Source organism: Dendrobates tinctorius, unplaced genomic scaffold (assembly GCF_039654945.1).
Source record: "Dendrobates tinctorius isolate UK_male_01 unplaced genomic scaffold, ASM3965494v1 ptg000070l, whole genome shotgun sequence".
NCBI classification, from domain to species: domain Eukaryota; kingdom Metazoa; phylum Chordata; class Amphibia; order Anura; family Dendrobatidae; genus Dendrobates; species Dendrobates tinctorius.
In genome coordinates, this window is record NW_027361738.1 from 82,429,925 (window position 1) to 82,457,671 (window position 27,747).

Here is a 27,747-nt window from a genome sequence, read left to right on the forward strand (position 1 = left end):
GCATCAGGAAAAAGTTTTGTCTTACATTGCTGACTCAGCCTCCAGCTCTATCGCCTCCTCTTCTGAAGTTGTAAAAAGTAAAAGCACTGAGTCGTCATTGGAGGCTCATGTTCATGAACCACACCTTTCCTTGTGTCCTTCACCCCAACCAAGATTGAAGGATGACGCAGGCCATACTACTGATTACTCCATGGAGCTGTTTTCACATACCATGCCTGGATTATCAAGTGAAATTGTGAATTACCCAGGCCAAGATGAATCTGACATGGAGTGCACTGATGCACAGCCGCTGATGGATGATTCTGCTGGTACATTCACTCAGAGCACTACATTGTCCTCGCAGTGTACAGAGCCAGATTCTGACCCTGATGAGACTCAGGTGCCCCTTCCCGCACACTATACCACCATACACGGTGACACAGAGGAAGGTGCACATGACATTGAAGAGGAGGTGATGGATGACCCAGTTGTTGACCCAGATTGGCATCCATTGGGGGAAGAGGGTGCTGCTTCCAATAGCTCAGATGAGGAGGAGGAGCATCCACAGCAGACATCGACATTGCAACAGCTGTTATCTGTCAGGTCCGGAGCACTCCAAAGACAGGTTCCAAAAATCAAAAGAGTTGCTGGACAGCTTGTCCAGACGGTCAAAAGATCACAGCGTGCTAGGCCACAAAATGTCTTCCAAAGTAGGAAGAGTGCAGTGTGGCACTTTTTTGAACAAAATCCTCATGATCAGGCAAAGGGTATCTGTAAGAAGTGCGCAAAGACCTTTAGCCGAGGGAAAAATCTGAAAAATTTGAATACCAGTTGCATGCTTAGACATTTAACCACCATGCACTTGCAAGCGTGGACACAACACCAAACCTCAAGTACCACATGTGCAACTGATCACAAAGAAGGTAGTCAGCAACGCTACATTGTTTCCCCCACTGTAAGCCCACTGGTTAGCACAGCAGCAAATGTTGAGGTATCGTTGCAAGGCCACAGCAGTCAGGGAATCCCACTGTTATATCAACGAAATACTGAATCTAGGCCATCAGAAAGAACACCAACTCCATCACCATCATCAACCCTCTCTCAGTCCACCCTGTCCACCGCTACTTCCACCATATGCAGCTCTCAAGTCCAGCTCACCCTCCCAGACACTATGAGTAGGTCAAGAAAGTACTCAGTCTCTCATCCGCGTACACTGGGTTTGAACGCCCACATTGCCAAGCGCAGCTTTCCGCAAACTCATGGCCTATGCAGTACCACGCTATGACCTACCCAGTCGCCACTTCTTCTCTCGCAAAGCCATCCCAGCCCTCCACCATCATGTGAAAGACCGCATTGTCCATGCACTCAAGCAGTGAGTGGAAAGGTGCACCTCACAACTGATGCATGGTCCAGTCGGCATGGCCAGGGCCGTTACGTGTCCATCACTGCGCACTGGGTTAATGTGGTGGATGCAGGGTCCACAGGGGACAGCAGTGGTGGGACAGTGCTGCCTAGCCCACGGTATAGGAAACAGTTGGCTGTAGGCGTTCGACCCTCCTCCTCCTCCTCCAGAAGCGAAAGCTCGTCCACAGAGCGCAGTCGTACGAGCACTCCATCTGCAGCTGCCACTGTTGCACACGAGGTGTCCCCCTATCGAGCAGCTAGTGGAAAGCGTCAGCAGGCTGTGTTGCAGATGATGTGTTTGGGCGACAGACACACCGCCGAGGTGCTGGCCGAGTACTTGAAGAGACAAACTGAGTCATGGCTGGGCAGTGTACATCTTGAGGCAGGCAAGGTAGTTAGTGATAACGGCCGTAATTTTGTGGCAGCCATAGCCCTTTCAAAACTCAGCCACATTCCTTGCTTGGCTCACACCTTGAACCTGGTGGTGCAGAGCTTCCTCAAAAATTATCCGGAGTTAACAGCCCTGCTCCAGAAGGTGCGAAGACTGTGCGCGCACATCCGCCGGTCGCCTGTACACTCCTTTCGTATGCAGAAGCTGCAGCGATTGCTCCACCTTCCCAACCACCGCCTCATTATCGACATTGCAACAAGGTGGAACTCCACCCTGCACATGGTGGAGCGGCTGTGCGAGCAGAGGCAGGCCATAATGCATTTGTGGGAGGATACACGGCCAGGCACTTTGAGAGCAGACATGGAGTTGACAGGTGTGCAGTGGTCGAAGCTGAAAGACCTCTGTAAAGTCCTTCAGTGTTTTGAGGAATGCACACGGCTGGTAAGCACAGACGACGCCATCCTAAGCATGAGCATCCCACTTATGCGTCTGCTCATGCAAACTTTGACGCAGCTTAAGGAGCAGGCGTCTGCAGCCAATGTTGATGAGGAGGGAATCCTTGATGACATTCAGCCATTGTCTGCTCAGGGACCTCTCCTGGACGAGGTGGAGGAAGAAGAGGAGGAGGAGGATGATGATGGGGATGATTACTTAGGGGAGGAGGACGCATCTCGTGGGGCAAGTGAAAATGTTGGCGTGGCAAGGTCTGGTACAGGGTTTGTGCGTGACTGGAGGGATGTGGATTTGCCAGAAAGTGCTCCTCTAACCAGCACTCGCAGTGCATCATTGACACCGGGAACATTGGCCCACATGTCAGATTATGCCTTGCAGATCCTAAAAAGGGACCCCCGCATTGCCAAAATGATGAACGATGACTACTACTGGTTGGCCAGCATCCTGGATCCACGCTATAAAGGCAAATTACAAAACATCATGCCACAGGAGAACCTTGACCTAATATTGGCTAATAAACAAGCAACTCTGGTAAATCGGTTGCTTGAGGCATTCCCAGCACACAGCAGCGGTGATGGTTCTCACACGAGCCGTACGGGCCGGGGGCAGCTTGGCAGAGGTGTTCATGGTGCACACAGCAGAAGTGGCGTTGGAGACAGGGGTTTCATGACAATGTTGTGGACTGATTTTTCAAGTACCGCTCACACAACTGGTAATACTGCATCGATGGAAAGTGACAGGAGACAGCAGTTGTCAACTATGGTTACAAACTACTTTTCCTCCCATATCGATGTTCTCCCACACAGGTCATTCTCCTTTGACTATTGGGCCGCTAAACTGGACACCTGGCCTGAATTGGCACAATATGCCTTACAGGAGCTCGCTTGCCCAGCTGCAAGTGTGCTATCGGAAAGAGTCTTCAGTGCAGCTGGATCAATCCTGACAGAAAAAAGGACCAGTCTGTCAACCCAAAATGTGGATGATCTAACCTTCATTAAAATGAACCATGCATGGGTTTCCAAGGATTTTGTCCCACCTTCCCCTGATGACACAGGGTGACAGAAAAATGGCTTGCTTTGGTCCACCTCTTCCTGGGACTTGACCTATTTCGCCTTTTGCATCAGCTGAATGTCCAACATCAACATATGCCACTTTCTAAAACTCCCTAACTGTGCTGCCTCCCCCACCCATGGCCGCGGTCACCACCTAGCGCACAACACCGTGCGAGTGCCGTTGCCCTGGACAGGTGGGTAGGCCGACTCTTGGGCGCGGGCACTGGCACAGGGTCCCTCATAGAGCAATCAAGTGTCTCTGACGGTGGTGGTGCACACCCGCCGTCAGATACACCGCCGTACTATGAGGGGCCCAGTGCCAGTACCGACGCCCACGAGTGGGCCCCCCGTGCTTGGGCAGGGCCCCAGCATTTGCAATCTTTACCTCTCCCTGCTCCTCCGCTGTGTAGTCTGGGCCGTCAAATCCATACTGTGCCTGACACCGTCTGAGCCTGCCTCCTGATGTATAGACATATATTTTGAATGTGTACGCTATCCATACATGTTATCCGGGGATACGGTACCCTTTCTCACCTTTGTGCAATCACGTGTAATCCATACTGGGCGTCAGAACGGCTGGCGAGCTGTTAAGCAAGCTACAGCACCTGTGGTTTGCACACGTAAGTTTTTCATTTTTTCAGGAATGACGGTTAGGCCTAATTCCGGAACTGCGGTTGACCTGCACTTACTGCGAAATCATCGTTCGCGGGTAATAATTGTAATCAGTGATTCCCATCACTAACGTTGTTCAGCGGGTTATCTGCACCTGTAAGCGACAAACGCTGGCCTTTTCAGTGTAGCGCACATGCAGCCACGGACATGTAAGGGCATGACACACCAGTTATTGGCCAATCTCATGTGCCAGAGCCTCACGTGTCCCTCTAGTAAGCCGGACTCGGACCGCGGGGCATGACGGAGTCTCGTTCGTTAACGGAATTAAGCTTGCAATGTGTACATCTTTTCTGTAGCTGGCATGGTTGAGGTTTCCCAGGTGGAGTCGAATTTAACCGTAGGCTCCACTTCTGGTGGTGCCCTTCTGGACATTCCTTTAAGGTTCAGCTTTGCAACCATACTGCCCACGTAAAACAAACACTTTGCCTTCATGAATGCTGTTTGGAGGGTCATGACTCGTGGGAATAACGCCGCCCAATCAGTTAACCTGCTAGAGAGATCCTTCTTTGCTCCCAAGCATGACATCACACTCCCTAGGAGGAAGGTAATGCCACTGTGGCGACCGTACTCCTGGGGGCGACACAAGTGCACTGATGCCCAGCCACTGCTCGATGAATCTGCTGGTACATTGACCCAGACCACTGCATTCCCCTCGCACGCTACACGGCCTGAATCTGACCCTGATGAAACTCAGGTTACCCTTCCCATATACAGTTCCATCTTACACGGTGACAAAGAGGAAGCTGCAGATGAAAGTGCAGGTTCGGCCCACCCGCCATCAGACACACCACCGTACTATCAGGGGCCCTGTGCCAGTGCCGTCGCCAACAAGTGGGCCCCCCCTGCTTGCTCAGGATCACAGCACTTGCAAGGTTGAAATACTGTGCAGTGAGATGGAAGATGGGGACGACGAGGAGTCCAGACTAGTACAGGGACTCCCTAGCGAGGAGACTTATTTGATTGTTTTCAATGTTGGGACAGCAATTTTTGGGGAGCACTATACTCTGGAGAATGATAGATGGGGCCCACCATACACTGGAATATTCCAAAGATGGACATCAGACACTGGAGCAGCATTTACAGGGCCCATTATACACTAGAGCATTAGAAATGGGGCCCATTATGTTTGGAGCATTATTTGGGCCCATAAGACAGTGGAGCTTCATCCATGGGGACCAACATATACTGTAGCATTATGTGGAGCTCATCATATACTGTTTCAAACATTATATGGGACCAATGATTCTGTATGGAGAAATAGATGGGCCTCGTCATGAGATGTAAAAAGTGAAGTATTTTTCATTGTACTATACCGCTATTTCTCTGCCGTATCGGAGCATGATGAGTTGTGGTATGTGTTAAAGGGGCGCTCTTTCGCCCAGGGCACATGAAAACTTGGAGCCAGCCCTACCCCCCCACAACTTTAGCCAAATAACCCCCATTTTTCAGTGCGTAACTTGTATTATGAAGTTAATTAAGGTTGACAAGCTTAAGTAAGAAGAATTGATGCTTTTGGCATTCAAATGGGCACTGTAGGTGTGTTTCCTGTCCTCCTCTCACTGCCGACTTTTATTCCCCATTGACTTACATTGGGTTTCGTGTTTCGGGACGACCCCGACTTTTCCCTATAATCGGCCGATCTTGCTCGACCCGACTTTTGGAAAAGTCGGGTTTCACGAAACGAAACTCGACCCTAAAAAACCAAAAGTCGCTCAACTCTACTCCACACTGTATGATGATCCTAGAGCTCCAACCCCAACACACACAGTATTACGGCCCCACACAGTATGATGTTTCCATAGTCCCCCTGACACAGTATGATAGTTCTATAGTCCCCCTGACACAGTATGATGGTTCTATAGTCCCCCTGACACAGTATTAAGGTTCTATAGTCCCCCGACACAGTATGATGGTTCTATAGTCCCCCTGACACAGTATGAAGGTTCTATAGTCCCCCTGACACAGTATGAAGGTTCTATAGTTCCCCTGACACAGTATGATAGTTCTATAGTCCCCCCTTACACAGTATGAAGATTCTATAGTCCCCCTGACACAGTATGAAGGTTCTATAGTCCCCCTGACACAGTATGATGGTTCTATAGTCCCCCTGACACAGTATGATGGTTCTATAGTCCCCCTGACACAGTATGAAGGTTCTATAGTCCCCCTGACACAGTATGATGGTTTTATAGTCCCCCTGACACAGTATGATGGTTCTATAGTCCCCCTGACAAAGTATGAAGGTTCTATAGTCCCCCTGACACAGTATGATGGTTCTATAGTCCCCCTGACACAGTATGATGGTTCTATAGTCCCCCTGACACAGTATGATGGTTCTATAGTCCCCCTGACACAGTATGAAGGTTCTATAGTCCCCCTGACACAGTATGATGGTTCTATAGTCCCCCTGACACAGTATGATGGTTCTATAGTCCCCCTGACACAGTATGAAGGTTCTATAGTCCCCCTGACACAGTATGAAGGTTCTATAGTCCCCCTGACACAGTATGAAGGTTCTATAGTCTCCTGACACAGTATGAAGGTTCTATAGTCCCCCTGACACAGTATGAAGGTTCTATAGTCCCCCTGACACAGTATGATGGTTCTATATTCTCCCTGACACAGTATGAAGGTTCTATAGTCCCCCTGACACAGTATGATGGTTCTATAGCCCCGACACAGTATGAAGGTTCTATAGTCCCCCTGACACAGTATGATGGTTCTAGAGTCCCCTGACACAGTATGATGGTTCTATAGCCCCGACACAGTATGAAGGTTCTATAGTCCCCCTGACACAGTATGAAGGTTCTATAGTCCCCCTGACACAGTATGATGGTTCTAGAGTCCCCTGACACAGTATGATGGTTCTATAGTCCCCCTCACACAGTATGATGGTTCTATAGTCCCCCTGACACAGTATGATAGTTCTATAGTCCCCCTGACACAGTATGATAGTTCTATAGTCCCCCTGACACAGTATGAAGGTTCTATAGTCCCCCGACACAGTATGATGGTTCTATAGTCCCCCTGACACAGTATGAAGGTTCTATAGTACCCCCTTACACAGTATGAAGGCTCATAAGTTCCCCACCCAATATGATGAGAGCCATAGCCTTACACTCTCTATGACGCTCCTATAGCCCCGCCAACTCAGCTTTCTTCTCACCACCTACAGTATAATGACCCCCAACTAAATATGGTGCACCGATAGCCCTACAGTACACACAATATGTCGACACTCACAGCCCTTCACACTGTATGATGATCCTAGAGCTCCAACCCTAACACACACAGTATTACGGCCCCCACAGTATGATGGTTTTATAGTCCCCCTGACACAGTATGATGGTTCTATAGCCCCGACACAGTATGAAGGTTCTATAGTCCCCCTGACACAGTATGATGGTTCTAGAGTCCCCCTGACACAGTGTGAAGGTTCTATAGTCTCCTGACACAGTATGAAGGTTCTATAGTCCCCCAGACACAGTATGAAGGTTCTATAGTCCCCCTGACACAGTATGATGGTTCTATAGTCTCCCTGACACAGTATGAAGGTTCTATAGTCCCCCTAACACAGTATGAAGGTTCTATAGTGCCCCTGACACAGTATGATGGTTCTATAGCCCCGACACAGTATGAAGGTTCTATAGTCCCCCTGACACAGTATGATGGTTCTAGAGTCCCCTGACACAGTATGATGGTTCTATAGCCCCCCTGACACAGTATGAAGGTTCTATAGTCCCCCTGACACAGTATGATGGTTCTAGAGTCCCCTGACACAGTATGATGGTTCTATAGTCCCCCTGACACAGTATGAAGGTTCTATAGTCACCCTGACACAGTATGATGGTTCTATATTCCCCCTGACACAGTATGAAGGTTCTATAGTCTCCTGACACAGTATGAAGGTTCTATAGTCCCCCTGACACAGTATGATGGTTCTATAGTCCCCTGACACAGTATGAAGGTTCTATAGTCCCCCTGACACAGTATGAAGGTTCTATAGTCCCCCTGACACAGTATGATGGTTCTATAGTCCCCCTGACACAGTATGAAGGTTCTATAGTCCCCCTGACACAGTATGAAGGTTCTATAGTCCCCCTGACACAGTATGATGGCTCATAAGTTCCCCACCCAATATGATGAGAGCCATAGCCTTACACTCTCTATGACACTCCTATAGCCCCGCCAACTCAGCATTCTTCTCCCCACCTACAGTATAATGACCCCCAACTAAATATGGTGCACCGATAGCCCTACAGTACACACAATATGTCAACACTCACAGCCCTTCACACTGTATGATGATCCTAGAGCTCAACCCTAACACACACAGTATTACGGCCCCCACACAGTATGATGGTTTTATAGTCCCCCTGACACAGTATGATGGTTCTATAGCCCCCTGACACAGTATGAAGGTTCTATAGTCCCCCTGACACAGTATGATGGTTCTATAGTCCCCCTGACACAGTATGAAGGTTCTATAGTCCCCCTGACACAGTATGATGGTTCTATAGTCCCCCTGACACAGTATGAAGGTTCTATAGTCCCCCTGACACAGTATGATGGTTCTATAGTCCCCCTGACACAGTATGAAGGTTCTATAGTCCCCCTGACACAGTATGAAGGTTCTATAGCCCCGACACAGTATGATGGTTCTAGAGCCCCCCTGACACAGTATGAAGGTTCTATAGTCCCCCTGACACAGTATGATGGTTCTATAGTCCCCCTGACACAGTATGAAGGTTCTATAGTCCCCCTGACACAGTATGAAGGTTCTATAGTCCCCTTGACACAGTATGAAGGTTCTATAGCCCCCTGACACAGTATGATGGTTCTAGAGCCCCCCTGACACAGTATGATGGTTCTAGAGTCCCCCTGACACAGTATGATGGTTCTAGAGTCCCCTGACACAGTATGATGGTTCTATAGTCCCCCTGACACAGTATGATGGTTCTATAGTCCCCCTGACACAGTATGATGGTTCTATAGCCCCGACACAGTATGAAGGTTCTATAGTCCCCCTGACACAGTATGATGGTTCCCTGACACAGTATGATGGTTCTATAGTCCCCCTCACACAGTATGATGGTTCTATAGTCCCCTGACACAGTATGAAGTTTCTATAGTCCCCCTGACACAGTATGATGGTTCTATAGTCCCCCTGACACAGTATGATGGTTCTATAGCCCCCTGACACAGTATGATTGTTCTATAGTCCCCCTGACACAGTATGATGGTTCTATAGTCCCCGACACAGTATGAAGGTTCTATAGTCCCCCTGACACAGTATGAAGGTTCTATAGTCCCCTGACACAATATGATGGTTCTATAGTCCCCCTGACACAGTATGATGGTTCTATAGTCCCCCTGACACAGTATGATGGTTCTATAGTCCCCCTGACACAGTATGATGGTTCTATAGTCCCCCTGACACAGTATGATGGTTCTATAGTCCCCCTGACACAGTATGATGGTTCTATAGTCCCCCTGACACAGTATGATGGTTCTATATTCCCCCTGACACAGTATGATGGTTCTATAGTCCCCTGACACAGTATGATGGTTCTGTAGTCCCCTGACACAGTATGATGGTTCTATAGTCCCCCTGACACAGTATGATGGTTCTATAGTCCCCCTGACACAGTATGATGGTTCTATAGTCCCCCTGACACAGTATGATGGTTCTATAGTCCCCCTGACACAGTATGATGGTTCTATAGTCCCCCTGACACAGTATGATGGTTCTATAGTCCCCCTGACACAGTATGATGGTTCTATAGTCCCCCTGACACAGTATGATGGTTCTATAGTCCCCCTGACACAGTATGATGGTTCTATAGTCCCCCTGACACAGTATGATGGTTCTATAGTCCCCTGACACAGTATGATGGTTCCATAGTCCCCCTGACACAGTATGAAGGTTCTATAGTCCCCTGACACAGTATGAAGGTTCTATAGTCCCCCTGACACAGTATGATGGTTCTAGAGTCCCCTGACACAGTATGATGGTTCTATAGTCCCCCTGACACAGTATGATTGTTCTATAGTCCCTTGACACAGTATGAAGGTTCTATAGTCCCCCTGACACAGTATGATGGTTCTATAGTCCCCCTGACACAGTATGATTGTTCTATAGTCCCTTGACACAGTATGAAGGTTCTATAGTCCCCCTGACACAGTATGATGGTTCTATAGCCCCCCTGACACAGTATGATGGTTCTATAGCCCCCCTGACACAGTATGATGGTTCTATATTCCCCTGACACAGTATGATGGTTCTATAGTCCCCCTGACACAGTATGATGGTTCTATAGTCCCCCTGACACAGTATGGTGCCATGCACACACATTCTCCCTCCCCCCACCTCTGTTCCTGATCTAATCTTATAAACTCATCTCTTTCACGTTACTCACATTCTCATCCCTGTTCTCAACTGCACCCCAAGTCCAACGATTTCCCCCCGCTCTCTCCCCACAGAAACCTGGTTTCTTCTCCCATCATTCAACTGATACGACCTGCTAACTGCACACAATTATCAGTACTCCTCTTCCTACACCTGTCCTCCATATTTGACACAATGACCACTCCTTCCGTCTACCGTTCTTCTCATCCCTTGGCATCTCAGACCTGACCCTTTCTTGGATACACTCATACCTTTCTAACCGCATATTTAGGATCTCCCATACTCACACTCTCTCTGTTGGTATCCCTCAAGGCTCTGTAATGGGATCTCCACTCTACTTTACCTATACTGTTGACCTTGGGCATCTCATAGTCCCGTGGCTTACATTACCACCAATATGATGACACTCAAATCTACGTGTCTGTCCCAGATGTCACCTCTCTGTTGTCCAGAATCCCAGAATGTCTTTTTCTCATTCTGGTCTGTTCTGGTCTTTCCTGACTTCTCTTTTTGGAAGTCAGCATTGAGTCGCCTTGCCTCATTCAACCTGAACTCAGCTTGGCCTGTCTGACCAGTGATCTGGAGCATCTCCACAGCTAACCAATTCCCACCATTTATTGGCTTCTTGTACGGTACATGCTTTTGAGTAGTTTCGGTGATGGTTCCTTTGATCTCTTGGACCCTTATTCTTCCTGAGAAGTTTGAACCTGTTACTCACTTCAATTGCATGCTACACAAGGATCTTACTGCCATCAAACTTCTTCTACTTGGTTGATCTTGCATAGTCTGACCATGACTTTGGCTATAAGGAGTTGGTGATCAGACCCTCAGTTTGCACCTGGTTGTGTTTTTGCAGAAAAAAAATGATCCTTTCCATTATTGCTGGCAGAGGATGTAGTCGATCTGTTTGTGATGCTGTCCATTTGGGGATAGAGGTGGTTGGATGAAGAACGTGTTAGCGGTTCTAAGCTTGTTCTCAAGATAGAACTGCACAAGATAGTCCCCAGTTTTATTCCTCTCTTCTAGGCTGTGTCTCCTGACAACTCCTAAACTCCTACATCCTCTCCAACTTTGGCGTTGAGTCGCTCAGAATAGATTTGATGTCCTTTTCTGGGGCTCTGTTAAATACACTTGGGCATAGAAGTCTTCAATGTCCTGACTGACTCGTCTGCTGTTGATGCATAACCTTGGAGATTGGACATTACCCTATCATTGATGCTGGGGGCTCTGTACACACTTTTCTCCCTTTTGATGCCTATGTAATAAATGGTGTAGTCGTCTTAGCTGAAGAAATAACAAAAACATTCTTGCCCAAAATTCCGTTTTTACACTGTTAAGAAAAATTAACCAAATTGACCAGAGTGGGTTTTCATTCATTTTTTTATCTGATTAGCTGCCCATGAAAGTGGATGCATTTCTGTAATAAAAAGCTTTATTCAATTTTATTTTTAATTGTTTTTAAGAATTTATTATCACAGTAATATTGTTATTACTTTATTTTTCCATCCGAAAGGAATTTTTTGCTGGGAAAATTGTCTGGAATTATTGGGTAAAACTCTTTTGCTAGCGGAAACATGAAAATGATCTGTCACTAGTATGGATTTTTCTGATGTTCACGGAGATTCATTCTGCATGAAATTTAAGCTGCATTTATTACCTGAAAATGGCATAAATCCAGCGTGAATTCGTATATGACGATCGAGACTGATTTTCTGCGAAAAGCGCTTCCCACACTCTAAGCAACCATACAGCTTCTCCCCCGTGTGAGTTCTCTGATGTCGTAGAAGACCGACTTTATGTCTGAAACATTTTCCACACTCGGAACAAGAAAATGGCTTTTCACCGGTGTGAATTCTTCGGTGATCGACAAGACTGCGGTAATGTCTGAAACATTTTTCACACTCTGAACAAGAAAATGGCTTCTCGCCGGTGTGAATTAGTTGGTGATCAAGAAGGCTGCGGTAATGTCGGAAACATTTTCCACACTCTGAACAAGAAAATGGCCTCTCGCCGGTGTGAATTCTTCGGTGATCAAAAAGACTGCGGTAATGGATGAAGTGTTTCCCACATTCGAAGCATGTTAGTGGCTTCTCCCCTGTGTGATTTTTCACATGTGTAGCAAGGCTTTTCTTACATGTAAAGCTTCTTTCACATTCAGGACATGGCCAGGTTTTCTTAGAAGTATAAATTGCATTTTTTGATATTAAATTTAGACTCTGGATGACGCGTCCATCGGATTTAGGATAAACAGTAGGAATATTGTCTGCAGTATCTGGTGGAGATCTCTGGTCTGGAAGACAATCTAAAGGAAAATCTGTTAAGTTCTGGATGACACAATTATTAGGTTCAGAATGAGAAAATATTCCATCACTTCTAGGAATACTATCCGAGGCATCAAGTGAAGGTCCCATGCATTCAGAAAAATCCAAGGACAAATCTGCAGAAAGAACAGTTGTGGTGGGAAAAGGGAGAACGTAGTTTTCTCCCTGGAATTCTTGAAGCATTTCTTCATGTTTCCACGTATGATCAGCCTTCATGATCAAACTATCTTCCTTGGTTTTCATGCTGTTGTGCTTTCCTGAAAATTAAAAATTAGATGGTGTAAAAAAAATGCAAATCATTGGACACCAACAGCACCAACCTAAAAACTGTAGGATTCGTATCAATAGATGGTGAGTGGACTATTTTAATACATCTCTAAGCAACTTATGGCAGATTTCAAAACCTTAGGAAAGAAATATGGTGAACAGGTTTAAAAATCCATGAGCAGAAAGTTTGAAGAGTAATTGGTGCAGAACTTTACCCAAAGTGGAGAGTTCGTCATCGTCCATCACCATGTCCTTGTACAGATTCTTGTGTCCTTCTACATAGTGCCACTCCTCCATGGAGAAATAAACCGTTATATCATCACATCGCAGAGGAACCTGCAAAAACAGAACGATAAAAAAACTCGAATGATGGATCAGGTTTTAAGTCCCTTTTCTATTTTTGTCCTCTATTATATATGGTCTTTTTTGTGCGTCATTCTTCAAAATGACGCACGTGGCTTGCAAATATCACGCAAAATGAAGGTGCTCTTTATTTCTGTCTTTTTTTTTTTTTGCAACTTTTTAGTACAAAAAGTTACATGTTCTGATAAAATTTTGCACACATTTTTTGCGTACATAAAATCACACCAGGAAGGTGGGGGATAAGTGGAGCACATTTGTGCAAAAATGTTATGACTTTTTAAAAAGTCAAAAATGATGAATTGGACAAAAACATCTGGAAATCCCAATGCCAAACAAAAAAAAAAAAAAACAACAAACATCTAAAATAGAAGAAGAATAAGGCCGGGGTCACACTGGCGAGGAATACGGCCGAGAGAAAGGCGCTAAAAGCACGCATTACACACGGACCAATGATTCTCTATGGGGTCCCTCGCACCAGCCGTATATTTCTCATCCGTATTCTAGGCTCCGTGCCAATCACAGCATGCTGCGATTGTCAGCGTACTACGGCCGTAATACGCCAATGCAAGTCTATGGGTGCGCAAAAAATACGCATTACACACGGACCAGACGTGTGACTTGCGAGAAATACGCACCCGGTGTCTTTTAGCAAAGCCGGCAATTCAGTGCGCTATACAGTAAACTCACACTGACAGGTTTAATAAAGAAACGAATGACTAGATATATACACATAGAATACACACATATATATATATATATGTATATAAATGCATTCTATGTGTCTATATCTATTCTTTGGTTTCTGATATAAACCCTGTCATAGGGCTCCATTATATGTCCATTTTGCAAGCCTGCGAGAAAATCTTGCCATACGGATGCCATACAGATTACATACAGATGCTGACATGCCCAAAATACGCGACCACACCTTGATTACGGATGACATACGGAGCACTGTTTAGGCATCATTCATCCGTATTACGCATGTAAAATACTGACCGTATTTTGCGCAGGTTAGTGTGACTCCAGCCTTAGGAGAAAAATCAAAGCAAAATAAATAAAAACAAAAGAAGAATAAGCAGAAAAAGAGGTGAAAAACACCAAAAACTAGATAAAAAAATACCATAATGATTTGGGCCCAATCACCACCTCTCAAGGTGGTCAAGTCTCGGAAACTCGAAAGTTATTCTTGACTTTGGAAAAGTTCTTTTTCTTACCTCTCCAGAAAGCAGCTGACTAATCCGGTTGGTAACTTGTAGAATCTTTTTATCGTAACTTTCCCTTTGCATCACGGAAGTTGGCTGAGTGGTCATGACGGATTCTTCTGATGTTTTCTTTACGACTATACAGTCCTGTATATCGGGTTATTAAAAGATGTACAAGTTATTAAAGAAAACCGGTCGTCAGGATTTAGTTAAGTAAACTAGAAAATAGAGAATTTGTCGAGTTGGCAGTGTTAAACTGATTAAAATGATACCTGGGGTGAAGAAATCAGTCTTGTGTTTCTTGTGTAATCAGTGTTAGACGTTTTCAGTTCATAAGATGGCTGTGCTTTGGGACGGGATGGAGTCTTATTTTCCTGCTCTAAGCCAGAGAAACTAAGAATAGACTTGCCCACAGGTCATCCCAAATCACATACAGTCTGTCTCTATGACGAGGAACATGTTTGTGCTTCGGAGCGGCCTATGGGCAGGTCTTTCCTTCGTTTCTCTGGCTTAGGGCAGGAAGATAAGACTCTGTCTACAGTCCTGCCCCAAAGCACGAGCATATCATGAACTGAAAACTTCTACCACGGATTATACAAGAACCACAAGATGGATTTCTTCACTCAAGTTATCATTTTAATCAGTTTAACAATGGCAACCTGACAATGCCTGTAGTTTACTTAGCTAAATGCTGCTGACAGGCTCGCTTTAAATACTGATGTAGGAAACAGTGGTAGCTTCATTGTCACATTCTCTGAATCCCTCACCTCTCCGGTCAACAGGTAGATGATCTCCAAGGTTAGTTTTAGGATCTCCTGAGACAGGTGACCGTTGTCATCGTTCATCCTGAATGTTGGAACTCTATGTTCGTGAAGATAAAGTCTGTGAATAAAACTTGTTTCCGTGTTGTAATGTGATAATAACTCTCATGCAAAAGAGGAAATATCCCTTGTTTGTTGTCCAGGAGGATGCTTCTTGGGATCCTTGTAAACAGAGGGAGGACAACAACAACAGGCGCCTCTGGTGGTCTCATACAACCCCCACATGAGCATCCTAAGGAAGATTGGGGCTGATCTTCAAAACATATTCCACAGAGACCATAGGCTGAAATAAATATTTTCAGAACTACACTTCTCTCCTACAAACAGCCCTCTAACTCAAGGAATCTCCTTTCCAGAAGTGTCCTCTTATCATCATCATCAGAGACGGGAACATTCCTCTGTAACAATAAAAAATGCAAAACTTGTACCCACATATTACCAACAAATACAGTCCGCATACCCAACACAAATCACGACTATGAGATCATGGATTTCTCATGTACATCCTCCGATGTGGTGTACATGATACAATGTACAAGGTGCCCTGGAGGAACCGATATTGGGGAAACCAAGGCTGTGGAGTTGGAGTCAGTGTCCATTTTGGTGGACTTGGTATAAAATGGCTCAGAAGAATTTGGGAAGGTTATGAAATGTCCTATAAATGTATGTTCTGTTTCTCATCTAAGGATCGCTGCTTTTATTTGAGAAGAATCTGTGTTTCACTTTACTGGTGCATCTCAGATAATTAGGATATCATGAAAAAGTTAACTTATTTCAGTTCTTTAGTAAAAAAAAGTGAAGCTCATTATATAGAGCGATTACACACAGACTGATCTATTTCACGTGTTTATTTCTGTTAATATTGATAATTTTGGCTTGCAGCCAGTGACAACCCAAAAGTCATTATCTCAGTAATTAGAATAAGTAACAAAAAAACACCTGCAAAGGCTTCCTAAGTGTCTATAAAGGTCCCTTAGTCTGTTTCAGTAGCTCCACAATCATGGGAAAGACTGCTGACCTGACAGATGTCCAGAAGGCAGTCACTGACACTCCACAAGGAGGGGAAGCCACAAAAGATCATTGCTAAAGAAGCCGGCTGTTCACAGAGTGCTGTATCCAAGAATATTAATGGAAAGTTGAGTGGAAGGAAAAAGTGTGGTAGAAAAAGGTGCACAAGCAACCGGGATAACCACAGCCTGGAAAGGATTGTTAAGAAAAGGCCATTAAAACATTGGGGGGAGATTCACAAGGAGTGGACTGCTGCTGGAGTCATTCCTTCAAGAGCCGCCACACACAGATGTATCCAGGACATGGGCTACAAGTGTCGCATTCCTTGTGTCAGCCACTCATGACCAATAGACAACGCCAGAAGCGTCTTACCTGGGCCAAGGAGAAGAAGAACTGGACTGTTGTCAGTGGTCCAAGGTGTTGTTTTCAGATGAAAGTAAATTTTGCATTTCATTTGGAAATCAAGGTCCCAGAGTCTGGAGGAAGAGTGGAGAGACCACAATCCAAGCTGCTGGAGGTCTAGTGTGAAGCCTCCACAGTCAGTGATGGTTTGGGGAGCCATGTCATCTGCTGGTGTAGGTCCACTGTGTTTTGTCAAGACCAAAGTCAGTGCAGCCGTCTACCAGGAAATCTTAGCGCTCTTCATGCTTCCCTCTGCAGACAAGCTTTATGGAGACGGACATGTCATTCTCCAGCAGGACTTGGCCCCTGTCCACACTGCCAAAAGTACCAATACCTGGTGTACACACAACAGTATCACTGTGCTTGATTGACAGCAAACTTGCCTGCCCTTAACCCCATAGAGAATCTATGGAGTATTGTTAAGAGGAAGATGAGACACCAGACCCAACAATGCAGACGAGCTGAAGGCTGCTATCAAAGCAACCTGGGCTTCCATAACCCCTCAGCAGTGCCACAGGCTGATCGCCTCCATGCCACGCCGCATTGATGCAGTAATTGATGCAAAAGGAGCCCGACCAAGTACTGAGTGCATTTACTGATCATACATTTCAGTAGGACAACATTTCGGATTTTAAAATCATTTTTCAAGCCGGTGTTATAAAGTATTCTAATTTACTGAGATAATGACTTTTGGGTTGTCATTAGCTGTAAGCCATAATCATCAACATTAACAGAAATAAACACGTGAAATAGATCACTCTGTGTGTAATGACGCTATAGAATATAGGAGATTCACTTTTTGTATTGAAGAACCTTATTAAGGGGTTAAACAGTGGTAAAGCTACCGTCACGGTGTAACACGGACGATGTCACCTTCTCTTGTGTCGCTGGGTCCATCTCACAGTCAGAGATGAGACAGTGCTGCTGCAGGACCTTCCGGGGCTCAAGGACCTGTGGTGACACTATGAGCATGTGACCAATCACGTGAGCAGAGGGACGGGAAACCTAGATGACGTCACGGCCATGTGATCCTTCGCTCTGCAGTGCAGTGGAGGGAGGCTGGTGGCTGGACGCTGGAGAGCGGCCTCTAGTGGAGAATTTAGGAAAGTATGTAAATTATGTATTTTTTTTTATAATTTCCTTACATTTTAATTATAAAATGAGGAAGAGGATTCCTTGAAATAAGGTGGCAGAGCATCTGCAGTAAGGAGGCAGAGCACCTGGAGTAATGTAGCAAAGCACCTGGAGTAAGGAGGCAGAGCACCTGGAGTAAAGTAGCAGAGCACCTGGAGTAAGGAGGCAGAGCACCTGGAGTAATGTAGCAGAGCACCTGGAGTAATGTAGCAGAGCACCTGGAGTAACGTGGCAGAGCACCTGGAGTAATGTAGCAGAGCACCTGGAGTAAGGAGGCAGAGCACCTGGAGTAAGGAGGCAGAGCACCTGGAATAAGGGGGCAGAGCACCTGGAGTAAGGAGGCAGAGCACCTGGAGTAAGGAGGCAGAGCACCTGGAGTAAGGGGGCAGAGCACCTGGAATAAGGGGGCAGAGCACCTGGAGTAAGGAGGCAGAGCACCTGGAGTAAGGGGGCAGAGCACCTGGAGTAAGGAGGCAGAGCACCTGGAGCAGAGGTGGCAGAGCACCTGGAGTAAGGGGGCAGAGCACCTGGAGTAAGGAGGCAGAGCACCTGGAGCAGAGGTGGCAGAGCACCTGGAGCAGAGGTGGCAGAGCACCTGGAGTAAGGAGGCAGAGCACCTGGAGGAAGGTGGCAGAGCACCTGGAGTAAGGAGGCAGAGCACCTGGAGTAAGGATGCAGAGCACCAGGAGGAAAGTGGCAGAGCACCTGGAGCAGAAGTGGCAGAGCACCTGGAGTAAGGGGGAAGAGCAACTGGAGTAAGGAGGCAGAGCACCTGGAGTAAGGAGGCAGAGCACCTGGAGTAAGGAGGCAGAGCACCTGGAGTAATGGGGCAGAGCACCTGGAGTAATGGGGCAGAGCAACTGGAGTAATGAGGCAGAGCACCTGGAGTAAGGAGGCAGAGGACCTGGAGTAAGGAGGCAGAGCACCTGGAGGAAGGTGGCAGAGCACCTGGAGCAGAAGTGGCAGAGCACCTGCAGTAAGGAGGCAGAGCACCGGAGGAAGGTGGCAGAGCACCTGGAGTAAGGGGGCAGAGCAACTGGAGTAAGGAGGCAGAGCACCTGGAGTAAGGAGGCAGAGCACCAGGAGGAGGCTGGCTGAGCACCTGGAGCAGAAGTGGCAGAGCACCTGCAGTAAGGAGGCAGAGCACCTGGAGTAAGGGGGCAGAGCACCTGGAATAAGGGGGCAGAGCACCTGGAGTAAGGAGGCAGAGCACCTGGAGTAAGGGGGCAGAGCACCTGGAGTAAGGAGGCAGAGCACCTGGAGCAGAGGTGGCAGAGCACCTGGAGCAGAGGTGGCAGAGCACCTGGAGTAAGGAGGCAGAGCACCTGGAGGAAGGTGGCAGAGCACCTGGAGTAAGGAGGCAGAGCACCTGGAGGAAGGATGCAGAGCACCAGGAGGAAAGTGGCAGAGCACCTGGAGCAGAAGTGGCAGAGCACCTGGAGTAAGGGGGAAGAGCAACTGGAGTAAGGAGGCAGAGCACCGGGAGAAGGGTGGCAGAGCACCTGGAGTAAGGAGGCAGAGCACCTGGAGGAAGGGGGCAGAGCACCTGGAGTAATGGGGCAGAGCAACTGGAGTAATGAGGCAGAGCACCTGGAGTAAGGAGGCAGAGGACCTGGAGTAAGGAGGCAGAGCACCTGGAGGAAGGTGGCAGAGCACCTGGAGCAGAAGTGGCAGAGCACCTGCAGTAAGGAGGCAGAGCACCGGAGGAAGGTGGCAGAGCACCTGGAGTAAGGGGGCTGAGCACCTGGAGTAAGGAGGCAGAGCACCAGGAGGAGGCTGGCTGAGCACCTGGAGTAAGGAGGCAGAGCACCGGGAGAAGGGTGGCAGAGCACCTGGAGTAAAGAGGCAGAGCACCTGGAGGAAGGGTGCAGAGCACCTGGAGTAATGGGGCAGAGCAACTGGAGTAAGGAGGCAGAGCACCTGGAGGAAGGTGGCAGAGCACCTGGAGCAGAGGTGGCAGAGCACCTGGAGCAGAGGTGGCAGAGCACCTGAAGTAATGTAGCAGAGCACCTGGAGTAAGGAGGCAGAGCACCTGGAGTAAGGAGGCAGAGCACCTGGAGTAAGGTGGCAGAGCACCTGGAGTAAGGTGGCAGAGCACCTGGAGTAAGGAGGCAGAGCACCTGGAGTAAGGAGGCAGAGTACCTGGAGTAAGGAGGCAGAGCACATGGAGTAAGGAGGCAGAGCACATGGAGGAAGGTGGCAGAGCACCTGGAGGAAGGTTGCAGAGCACCTGGAGGAAGGTTGCAGAGCACCTGGACGAAGGTGGCAGAGCACCTGGAGCAGAGGTGGCAGAGCACCTGGAGGAAGGAGGCAGAGCATCTGGAGTAAGGAGGCAGAGCACCTGGAGCAGAGGTGGCCGAGCACCTGGAGGAAGGTGGCCGAGCACCTGGAGCAGAGGTGGCCGAGCACCTGGAGCAGAGGTGGCCGAGCACCTGGAGCAGAGGTGGCCGAGCACCTGGAGCAGAGGTGGCCGAGCACCTGGAGTAAGGAAACAGAGCACCTGGAGTAAGGAAACAGAGCACCTGGAGTAAGGGGGCAGAGCACCTGGAGTAAGGGGGCAGAGCACCTGGAGTAAGGATGCAGAGCACCTGGAGTAAGGATGCAGAGCACCTGGAGGAAAGTGGCAGAGCACCTGGAGCAGAAGTGGCAGAGCACCTGGAGTAAGGGGGAAGAGCACCTGGAGTAAGGAGGCAGAGCACCTGGAGGAAGGGGGCAGAGCACCTGGAGGAAGGAGGCAGAGCACCTGGAGGAAGGAGGCAGAGCACCTGGAGGAAGGAGGCAGAGCACCGGAAGAAGGGTGGCAGAGCACCTGGAGGAAGGGGGCAGAGCAACTGGAGGAAGGAGGCAGAGCACCTGGAGGAAGGTGGCAGAGCACCTGGAGCAGAGGTGGCAGAGCACCTGGAGTAAGGAGGCAGAGCACCTGGAGTAAGGAGGCAGAGCACCTGGAGTAAGGAGGCAGAGCACCTGGAGTAAGGTGGCAGAGCACCTGGAGCAGAAGTGGCAGAGCACCTGCAGTAAGGAGGCAGAGCACCGGAGGAAGGTGGCAGAGCACCTGGAGTAAGGGGGCAGAGCACCTGGAGTAAGGAGGCTGAGCACCTGGAGTAAGGAGGCAGAGCACCGGGAGAAGGGTGGCAGAGCACCTGGAGTAAGGAGGCAGAGCACCTGGAGGAAGGGGGCAGAGCACCTGGAGTAATGGGGCAGAGCAACTGGAGTAAGGAGGCAGAGCACCTGGAGGAAGGAGGCAGAGCACCTGGAGCAGAGGTGGCAGAGCACCTGGACGAAGGTGGCAGAGCACCTGGAGCAGAGGTGGCAGAGCACCTGGAGGAAAGAGGCAGAGCACCTGGAGTAAGGAGGCAGAGCACCTGGGGGAAGGTGGCAGAGCACCTGGGGGAAGGTGGCAGAGCACCTGGAGTAAGGGGGCAGAGCACCTGGAGGAAGGTGGCAGAGCACCTGGAGCAGAAGTGGCAGAGCACCTGGAGGAAGGTGGCAGAGCACCTGGAGCAGAAGTGGCAGAGCACCTGGAGGAAGGTGGCAGAGCACCTGGAGCAGAAGTGGCAGAGCACCTGGAGTAAGGGGGCAGAGCACCTGTAGCAGAAGTGGCAGAGCACCTGCAGTAAGGAGGCAGAGCACCTGGAGGAAGGAGGCAGAGCACCTGGAGGAAGGTGGCCGAGCACCTGGAGCAGAGGTGGCCGAGCACCTGGAGGAAGGTGGCCGAGCACCTGGAGGAAGGTGGCCGAGCACCTGGAGCAGAGGTGGCCGAGCACCTGGAGCAGAGGTGGCCGGGCACCTGGAGCAGAGGTGGCCGGGCACCTGGAGTAAGTGTACTGGTAACTTAGGCAACTTACATAGTTTTTTCTTTCAGTGGGGAAATTCAGAACTTTGGAAAAAAAAACAACAACAAATTTTATTGCGAGCATTCTACCTGTAAGCAGCTGAGGGGGCATCAATCTCTGGGTGTGAGAATGTACCATTGGGGCATTATACTGCGTGTAGCGGGCACCATACTGTGAGACAACACTAATGGGCTTCACTAGGAGCAATAAGTTTTTGGTGGCACATTCTCCTAACACTTCTCTGACCGCTTCTTCACTGTAACTTTTGCTGCCTCCTCTTCCTCTTCTTTTCCCCTTACTGTCAGGGTTCTAGGCTGCACCCCCGTATGTAACCCCATATATAGACTGCACCCCAATATGTACCTCCAAATATTGTCTACCCCCTTATATAGGCTGCACCCCCTTATGTACCCCCATATATAGGCTGCACCCCCATATGTATCCCTACATGTAGGCTGCACCCCCATATGTAACCCCATATATAGATATAGATTGCACCCCAATATGTACCTCCAAATATTGTCTACCCCCTTATATAGGCTGCACCACAATATATACCTCCAATTATAGATTGCACCCCCTTATGTACCCCCACATATATGCTGCACCCCATTATGTACCCCCATATGTAGCCTGCACCCCCTCAGATTGCTTGCACTCTCATATGAAACCCCACATATAACCTGCACAACCATATGTATCCCCACATTTAGTTGGCACCCCCACAAGTGCCCTCACATATAGCATGCACCCCCAATAGTACACCCTCAGATTGCCTGCGCTCCCATATGTATCCCCACATATTGCTTCCACCCCCATATGTACCCCTACAAATAACCTGCAACCCCATATGTACACCTACATGTAACCCCTCAGCCTGAACCCGCATATGTAACTCTACAAATTTCTTGCAACCCCATATGTACCCCCACGTGTAGCCTGCTTCCCATATGTACCCCCACGTGTAGCCTGCTTCCCATATGTACCCCCACGTGTAGCCTGCTTCCCATATGTACCCCCACGTGTAGCCTGCTTCCCATATGTACCCCCACGTGTAGCCTGCTTCCCATATGTACCCCCATGTGTAGCCTGCTTCCCATATGTACCCCCATGTGTAGCCTGCTTCCCATATGTACCCCCATGTGTAGCCTGCACCCCCATATGTACCCCCACGTGTAGCTTGCACCCCCATATGTACCACCACGTGTAGCCTGCACCCCCATATGTACCTCCACATGTAGCCTGCACCCCCATATGTACCCCCACGTGTAGCCTGCACCCCCATATGTACCCCCACGTGTAGCCTGCACCCCCATATGTACCCCCACGTGTAGCCTGCACCCCCATATGTGCCTCCTGTAGAGGAAATGCATTTGGAAAGCATCTTCAGGGTGATTAGTGGGTGTAGAAAATGCGTATATGATGTGGAAAATATTAAGCCATAAATGATTCACCATTTACAGGCCAGGCTCCTTTTTCATAATATTGCAAAAGCACTAGAGGGGTCCGGTGGGTTGGGACGCCACGAACAGAAAATACCTTACAGGGGATCTGTCACCTAGGAAAACTCTACCTTCACATATGGGATGAGGAGCAGTACAGTGCTGCCTGGCCGCCTTACTAGAAGTGCAGCTTGAGGCTGTGCGCCCACGTTGCGTTTTTTTAAGCGTCTCTGCAGCGTTTGTGCCGGCTCAGACAGAAACGCTTCTTCACATTAATTTGCAGGCGCTTTTGGCTTTTTGTGCCAATGCAGGGCTGTGTGGGGGTCAGTATACTACATTATACAGAGCAGATAGTTGTGAGGGTGTATTTTGGCCATTATAATGAGTGGAAGGGTGTGGGGGCAATTATTCTGTATGGAGGGCTGTGTAGCGATCAGAGCTGAGGCATCATACTGTGTTGGGGTCACCATACTTTGCCAGAACTGGGGGGCACAGTAAGGTCATCATACCGTGTGTGGAGGGGACACTATAGTTGGCGTCATACTTTATGGGGGGAATGAAAGGGCTTTAATAGGAGGAAAATGACTTTTGTTAGGGCTGCTACGTTGTGAGATATACTCTTCTGTGACTCTGATGAATATTAAAGAGTTTTTTTGTGTGTGTGTGTGGGTCAAATTAGAACCTCTGCTATGGGGTCCCATTACTGCTATGTACACCTCTGGCATGAGCACTATATAATGTTCGGTACTGTGTATGGTAAACAATGAAGAACCCATGGCGCTCGGAAGAGAACTGCTGCCCCTTCACTTTGTTGATTGGTTGGGGTTCAGTGAGTCGGATGTCTACCAATCTGTCATTGATGGTTTGGCCTAGAGATAGGTCATCAGTGTCAGGCCTGGAAAAGCTTCTTATAAATGAACACTTCCTGCCTGCAGTGTCCACTAGAGGGCGCTCACTGTGTTGACATTTATACTGCTCCTTATAAATCAGTATGCAGGGAGCGCCATCTAGTGGCTGCAGGAATATTTGCTTTCTTCTTAAAGGGTTATTTTCATAGCAACCTTTCATGGTCGAGACAGGAATAACTGTCCATATACCGGATATTTTGATGAATTTTTGAAAATGGTGGAAATAATCAGTTTAGAAGTGAGAGCATGAAACCTCTGCATGTAACTTATAGAGATTTTCCTGCTAATTCACAACAAAATCCACAGTGGAAAAAAAATCTTCACGTTCTTACGGTATTAGTTATTTTATATGCAAGTATTCTTATGCAAAGCTTTCGGTGTCTTTCTCTTCCAGCAAATAATGGTGCAATGCATAATTTGGCCACTAGAGGTCTCTACAGTAACATACGGCTACTAGAACAGCGACTAAGAATATTATGTCAAAAGCTTCTGCACTGGAGACAGAGAACACAGCGCCTCCACAGGAGAAACACGGCACTACATACATGTCATTGATGTGTGAGTAATCAATGGACCTCCAGAGCAAAAGACACTTTTGCAACTTTAAATTTGAACACGTGACCCCTCCTTACCCTTTATTAAAGGTTTTCTCCTATTTTACAAATTCGTCATGGCCGTAACAAAAGTAATAAAATCACCTGGTACTCATCCTCCCCAGGTCCAGTGCTGCATCTCGTCCGCTGCTTCGGTGGTTGTATACAGGCTGCAGCTGTGAGGTCACCTACGCAGCGCTGCAGCCAGTCACTGGGCTTAGTGGCGCAAGTGACCCCAGGACACCCAATTTTGGGCGGATGTTACATAAACCTGCATATAAGTTGTTCATGCTGATTTTGCGTCCTTCCCTTTGTGCGAAACGAGGCGTATACCAAGGGCCTGATTCATTTTCCGTTTTTCGAGCCACTATTTATTGTTTTTTTGGCATTTGAGGACTTTTTTGTTTGCACCGAAGTTTTCAAAAAGGCACACGGGGTCTGTGATGTTTGCAGGGAGAAAAAAAAAACCTCTACATTTTTGCCTCTAAGGGTATGTGCACACGCGGCAGATTCTGGCCCTGCGGATCCGCAGCAGAATTAGCTGCGTTGTACAGTACCATTATATCCTGCGGATTCCGAAGCGGTTTGCCATCTCCTCCATTGTAGAGATGATAAACCGCAGGGCAAAACCGCAGCCTAATCCACAGATAAACTGCAAAGACCTGCGGATTTACCTGCGGATTTTGCAAAATCCGCGCAGAAAAATCCGCAGACCAATCTGCAGCGTGTGCACACAGCCTTAGACAGTTTTTAAAAAGTTCAAATTGACGAATCAGCCGTAAATATCTGTAAAACCCAAACCTCGCCCACAATGACGAGCCTAAAAACAAACAAGCAGACTATAAAAAAAAGGCTAAAAAAAAACACAAAAATTAAAAGAAGGCAAAAATGAAAAATAGGAAAAAAACACTAAAAAAAATTACAAAAATCTCACAGATGCAATAGTGAATCAGTTTTTTAAGGTGATTGTTTCTTTAGGATAAATATTTCAGCGTCCTCATGGGTCTGTGTTCTCCACCACGAGTGGCAGTTTAACCCCTCCATGCCCCAGAATGTAACAGATGAATCGCTGCCGTTGTGTAGAATAGCGGCTGATGATTTGGCAGCGCTGGGCGCTATTTACATTGGGCAGATGTTTTCTGAGTCTGATATTTGCAGGTTGTGCCTCCAACATTTACACGATGTATCACTGGATATTTCTCATTACATATTCAGGTAGGCAGAATTATGATTCTATGGGTTTTTGTTTTCACAAATTCTAGAAGAAAAAATATATTTAATATGCAAAAAATTCTACATACCTCCACTTCTTCATATACATGTATCTTATCATATTCCATATATCTTCACGTAGTTATTGAACAGAGTCCATCTGCCGTGGAATCGCACCAGCTGCCACTTGTTGGCAAGGATGCCGACTACACACTCCGTGATTCCGTGAACACATGCCGGCCTGTAGGTGTAGATTTCTTTTTCTCCCTGGACCCAGAAGCATTCGTCGGTGTCCTGCCACATGTCCTGATGAATGGCTTTCAGATGACATTTTCCTTAAACTCATTGATAGTAACTCTCGTAACAACCAGGATGGTGGACGGCAAGGACAGACCCGACTGGAATTCATCCCTGGCATTTAAAAGCTCCCAGGTTCATGTTGTCTCCAGCCGAATCCCCAAATTGGGGTATCTATTACTAATATTACCCCCCTGAAGGAAATCAAGATTTACTACAAGACCTACGTTTCCAATAATACCACTATATAAGATTTAATAATAATACTGCAATATAACAAACTATTCCCATCAAACCATAACCAGCATATACAGTAGAGATAATACCGCCATACGGATCATTAATTACAACCACTGCACTGGGACTGATGTCACCACCATACAGTGACCATATAAAGGTAAAGTCAGGTCTACTTCAGTGCTCTGTGGACCATATATATATATGTGTGTGTGTGTGTGTATATGTATATATATATACACTGTACAGATAAATTCAGGGACATTCTTTCTGATCATAGTCATTCATTTTCCCTTTTCTTTTCCATTCAGTCCAGACTGCCATGACCACTTCTTCCATCCATTACTGGTCCCTGCAAAATGTAATGCAAAGACATTTTTCACTTACTTCTTTTCCAGGACCCTCCTCACATTCCCCCCACCTCTGCACAAACCATATAGTGCTATAACCAGTGCCCTGGACAGTAATAATACCCACTCTGAGTCCTGTATAGTAAGAGTACTCTCCTTTTGTGCCCCACACAGGAATAGTGCCCCTTCTCTGCACCTACACACTAAGAATATTATCTCTGTACTTCCTTCTAGTAGTAAAGTCCTCCTGTGCATCCTTTAATAATCCCATTAAACCCTTAATAATATTGGCCCTGTACCACCTTACAATAATAAAAACAGCCCTGTGCTTTCTTATAATAATGGTTCCTGTGCTTCCCCTATAATGATATCGATCCTCCAGTGTGCCTCCTTATAATATTCCCCCCCCCCACTATAGTGTTTGCCTTATAATATTGACCCCCGGTGACTCTTTATTATCTCACTTCCACTGTATCTGACAATTTTAAATGGTTACTCAAGACGGGGAGCAGCACATGCTCAATCTACGCTAAATTCATTGTCTATTTCTTTATTTCTTTACAGGGAGTGTTACAGAGTAATAAAAGAAGGTATATTCCCCAGCTCTGACCCCATCGCCCCAGCAGAGCCCACTACCCAGGAGAGAAAGCAATGGCATCCTGTTCTTTGGTCCCCTGACCGAACATTTTATAATCACTTTTTAATCCTTTTTAGTCTGACTGGGGAACTTGAAAATTGGTCATCAAACTTCCGTATTGCAGGGTATTATTCTGGCAGCCTCTGGCAGGGTGTAAGAGGAATGTCAGGGAGACATACTTTCAATAGCTGTGAAATCCTATTGGCACCACACCATTGTGTCACATTTTGCCAATGGGGAAACCGTTTAGATGTCACAGTTACTGTGGGCCGCATCATCAAAGGGTTTACATGATTAGGATCAACGTTTTCTCCAATCCTGGTTATTGGAACACAGTAATGGTGACCACAGAACACC

The 27,747-nt window shown here is 47.5% G+C and overlaps 1 protein-coding gene and 1 long non-coding RNA gene across 6 annotated transcripts; one reads left to right on the forward strand and one right to left on the reverse strand.

The window, feature by feature from the left end:
- Nucleotides 1-11,726: 11,726 nt before the first annotated feature.
- LOC141095743 (oocyte zinc finger protein XlCOF8.4-like) lies at nucleotides 11,727-27,117 on the reverse strand. 5 transcript variants are annotated; one of them, XM_073582031.1, is made up of 5 exons: nucleotides 25,959-27,117; nucleotides 15,284-15,735; nucleotides 14,529-14,663; nucleotides 13,164-13,284; nucleotides 11,727-12,938 (listed from the first exon to the last, which is right to left on the reverse strand). In XM_073582031.1, exons 2-5 carry the CDS (start codon nucleotides 15,359-15,361, stop codon nucleotides 11,974-11,976), a joined length of 1,299 nt encoding a protein of 432 aa, XP_073438132.1. In that variant the 5' UTR covers nucleotides 15,362-15,735; nucleotides 25,959-27,117; the 3' UTR covers nucleotides 11,727-11,973. The 5 variants fall into 5 exon arrangements, with proteins under 5 accessions (XP_073438132.1, XP_073438134.1, XP_073438133.1 ...); XM_073582033.1 differs by lacking the exon at nucleotides 25,959-27,117 and adding an exon at nucleotides 17,621-17,818 and having other exon boundaries at nucleotides 15,284-15,377; XM_073582032.1 differs by lacking the exon at nucleotides 25,959-27,117 and adding an exon at nucleotides 17,593-17,817 and having other exon boundaries at nucleotides 15,284-15,377.
- Nucleotides 17,720-27,435, forward strand: LOC141095746 (uncharacterized). The gene is made up of 3 exons (XR_012233465.1): nucleotides 17,720-17,854; nucleotides 24,459-24,622; nucleotides 27,318-27,435. It is a non-coding gene; the product is annotated as an uncharacterized lncRNA (long non-coding RNA).
- Nucleotides 27,436-27,747: the final 312 nt, after the last annotated feature.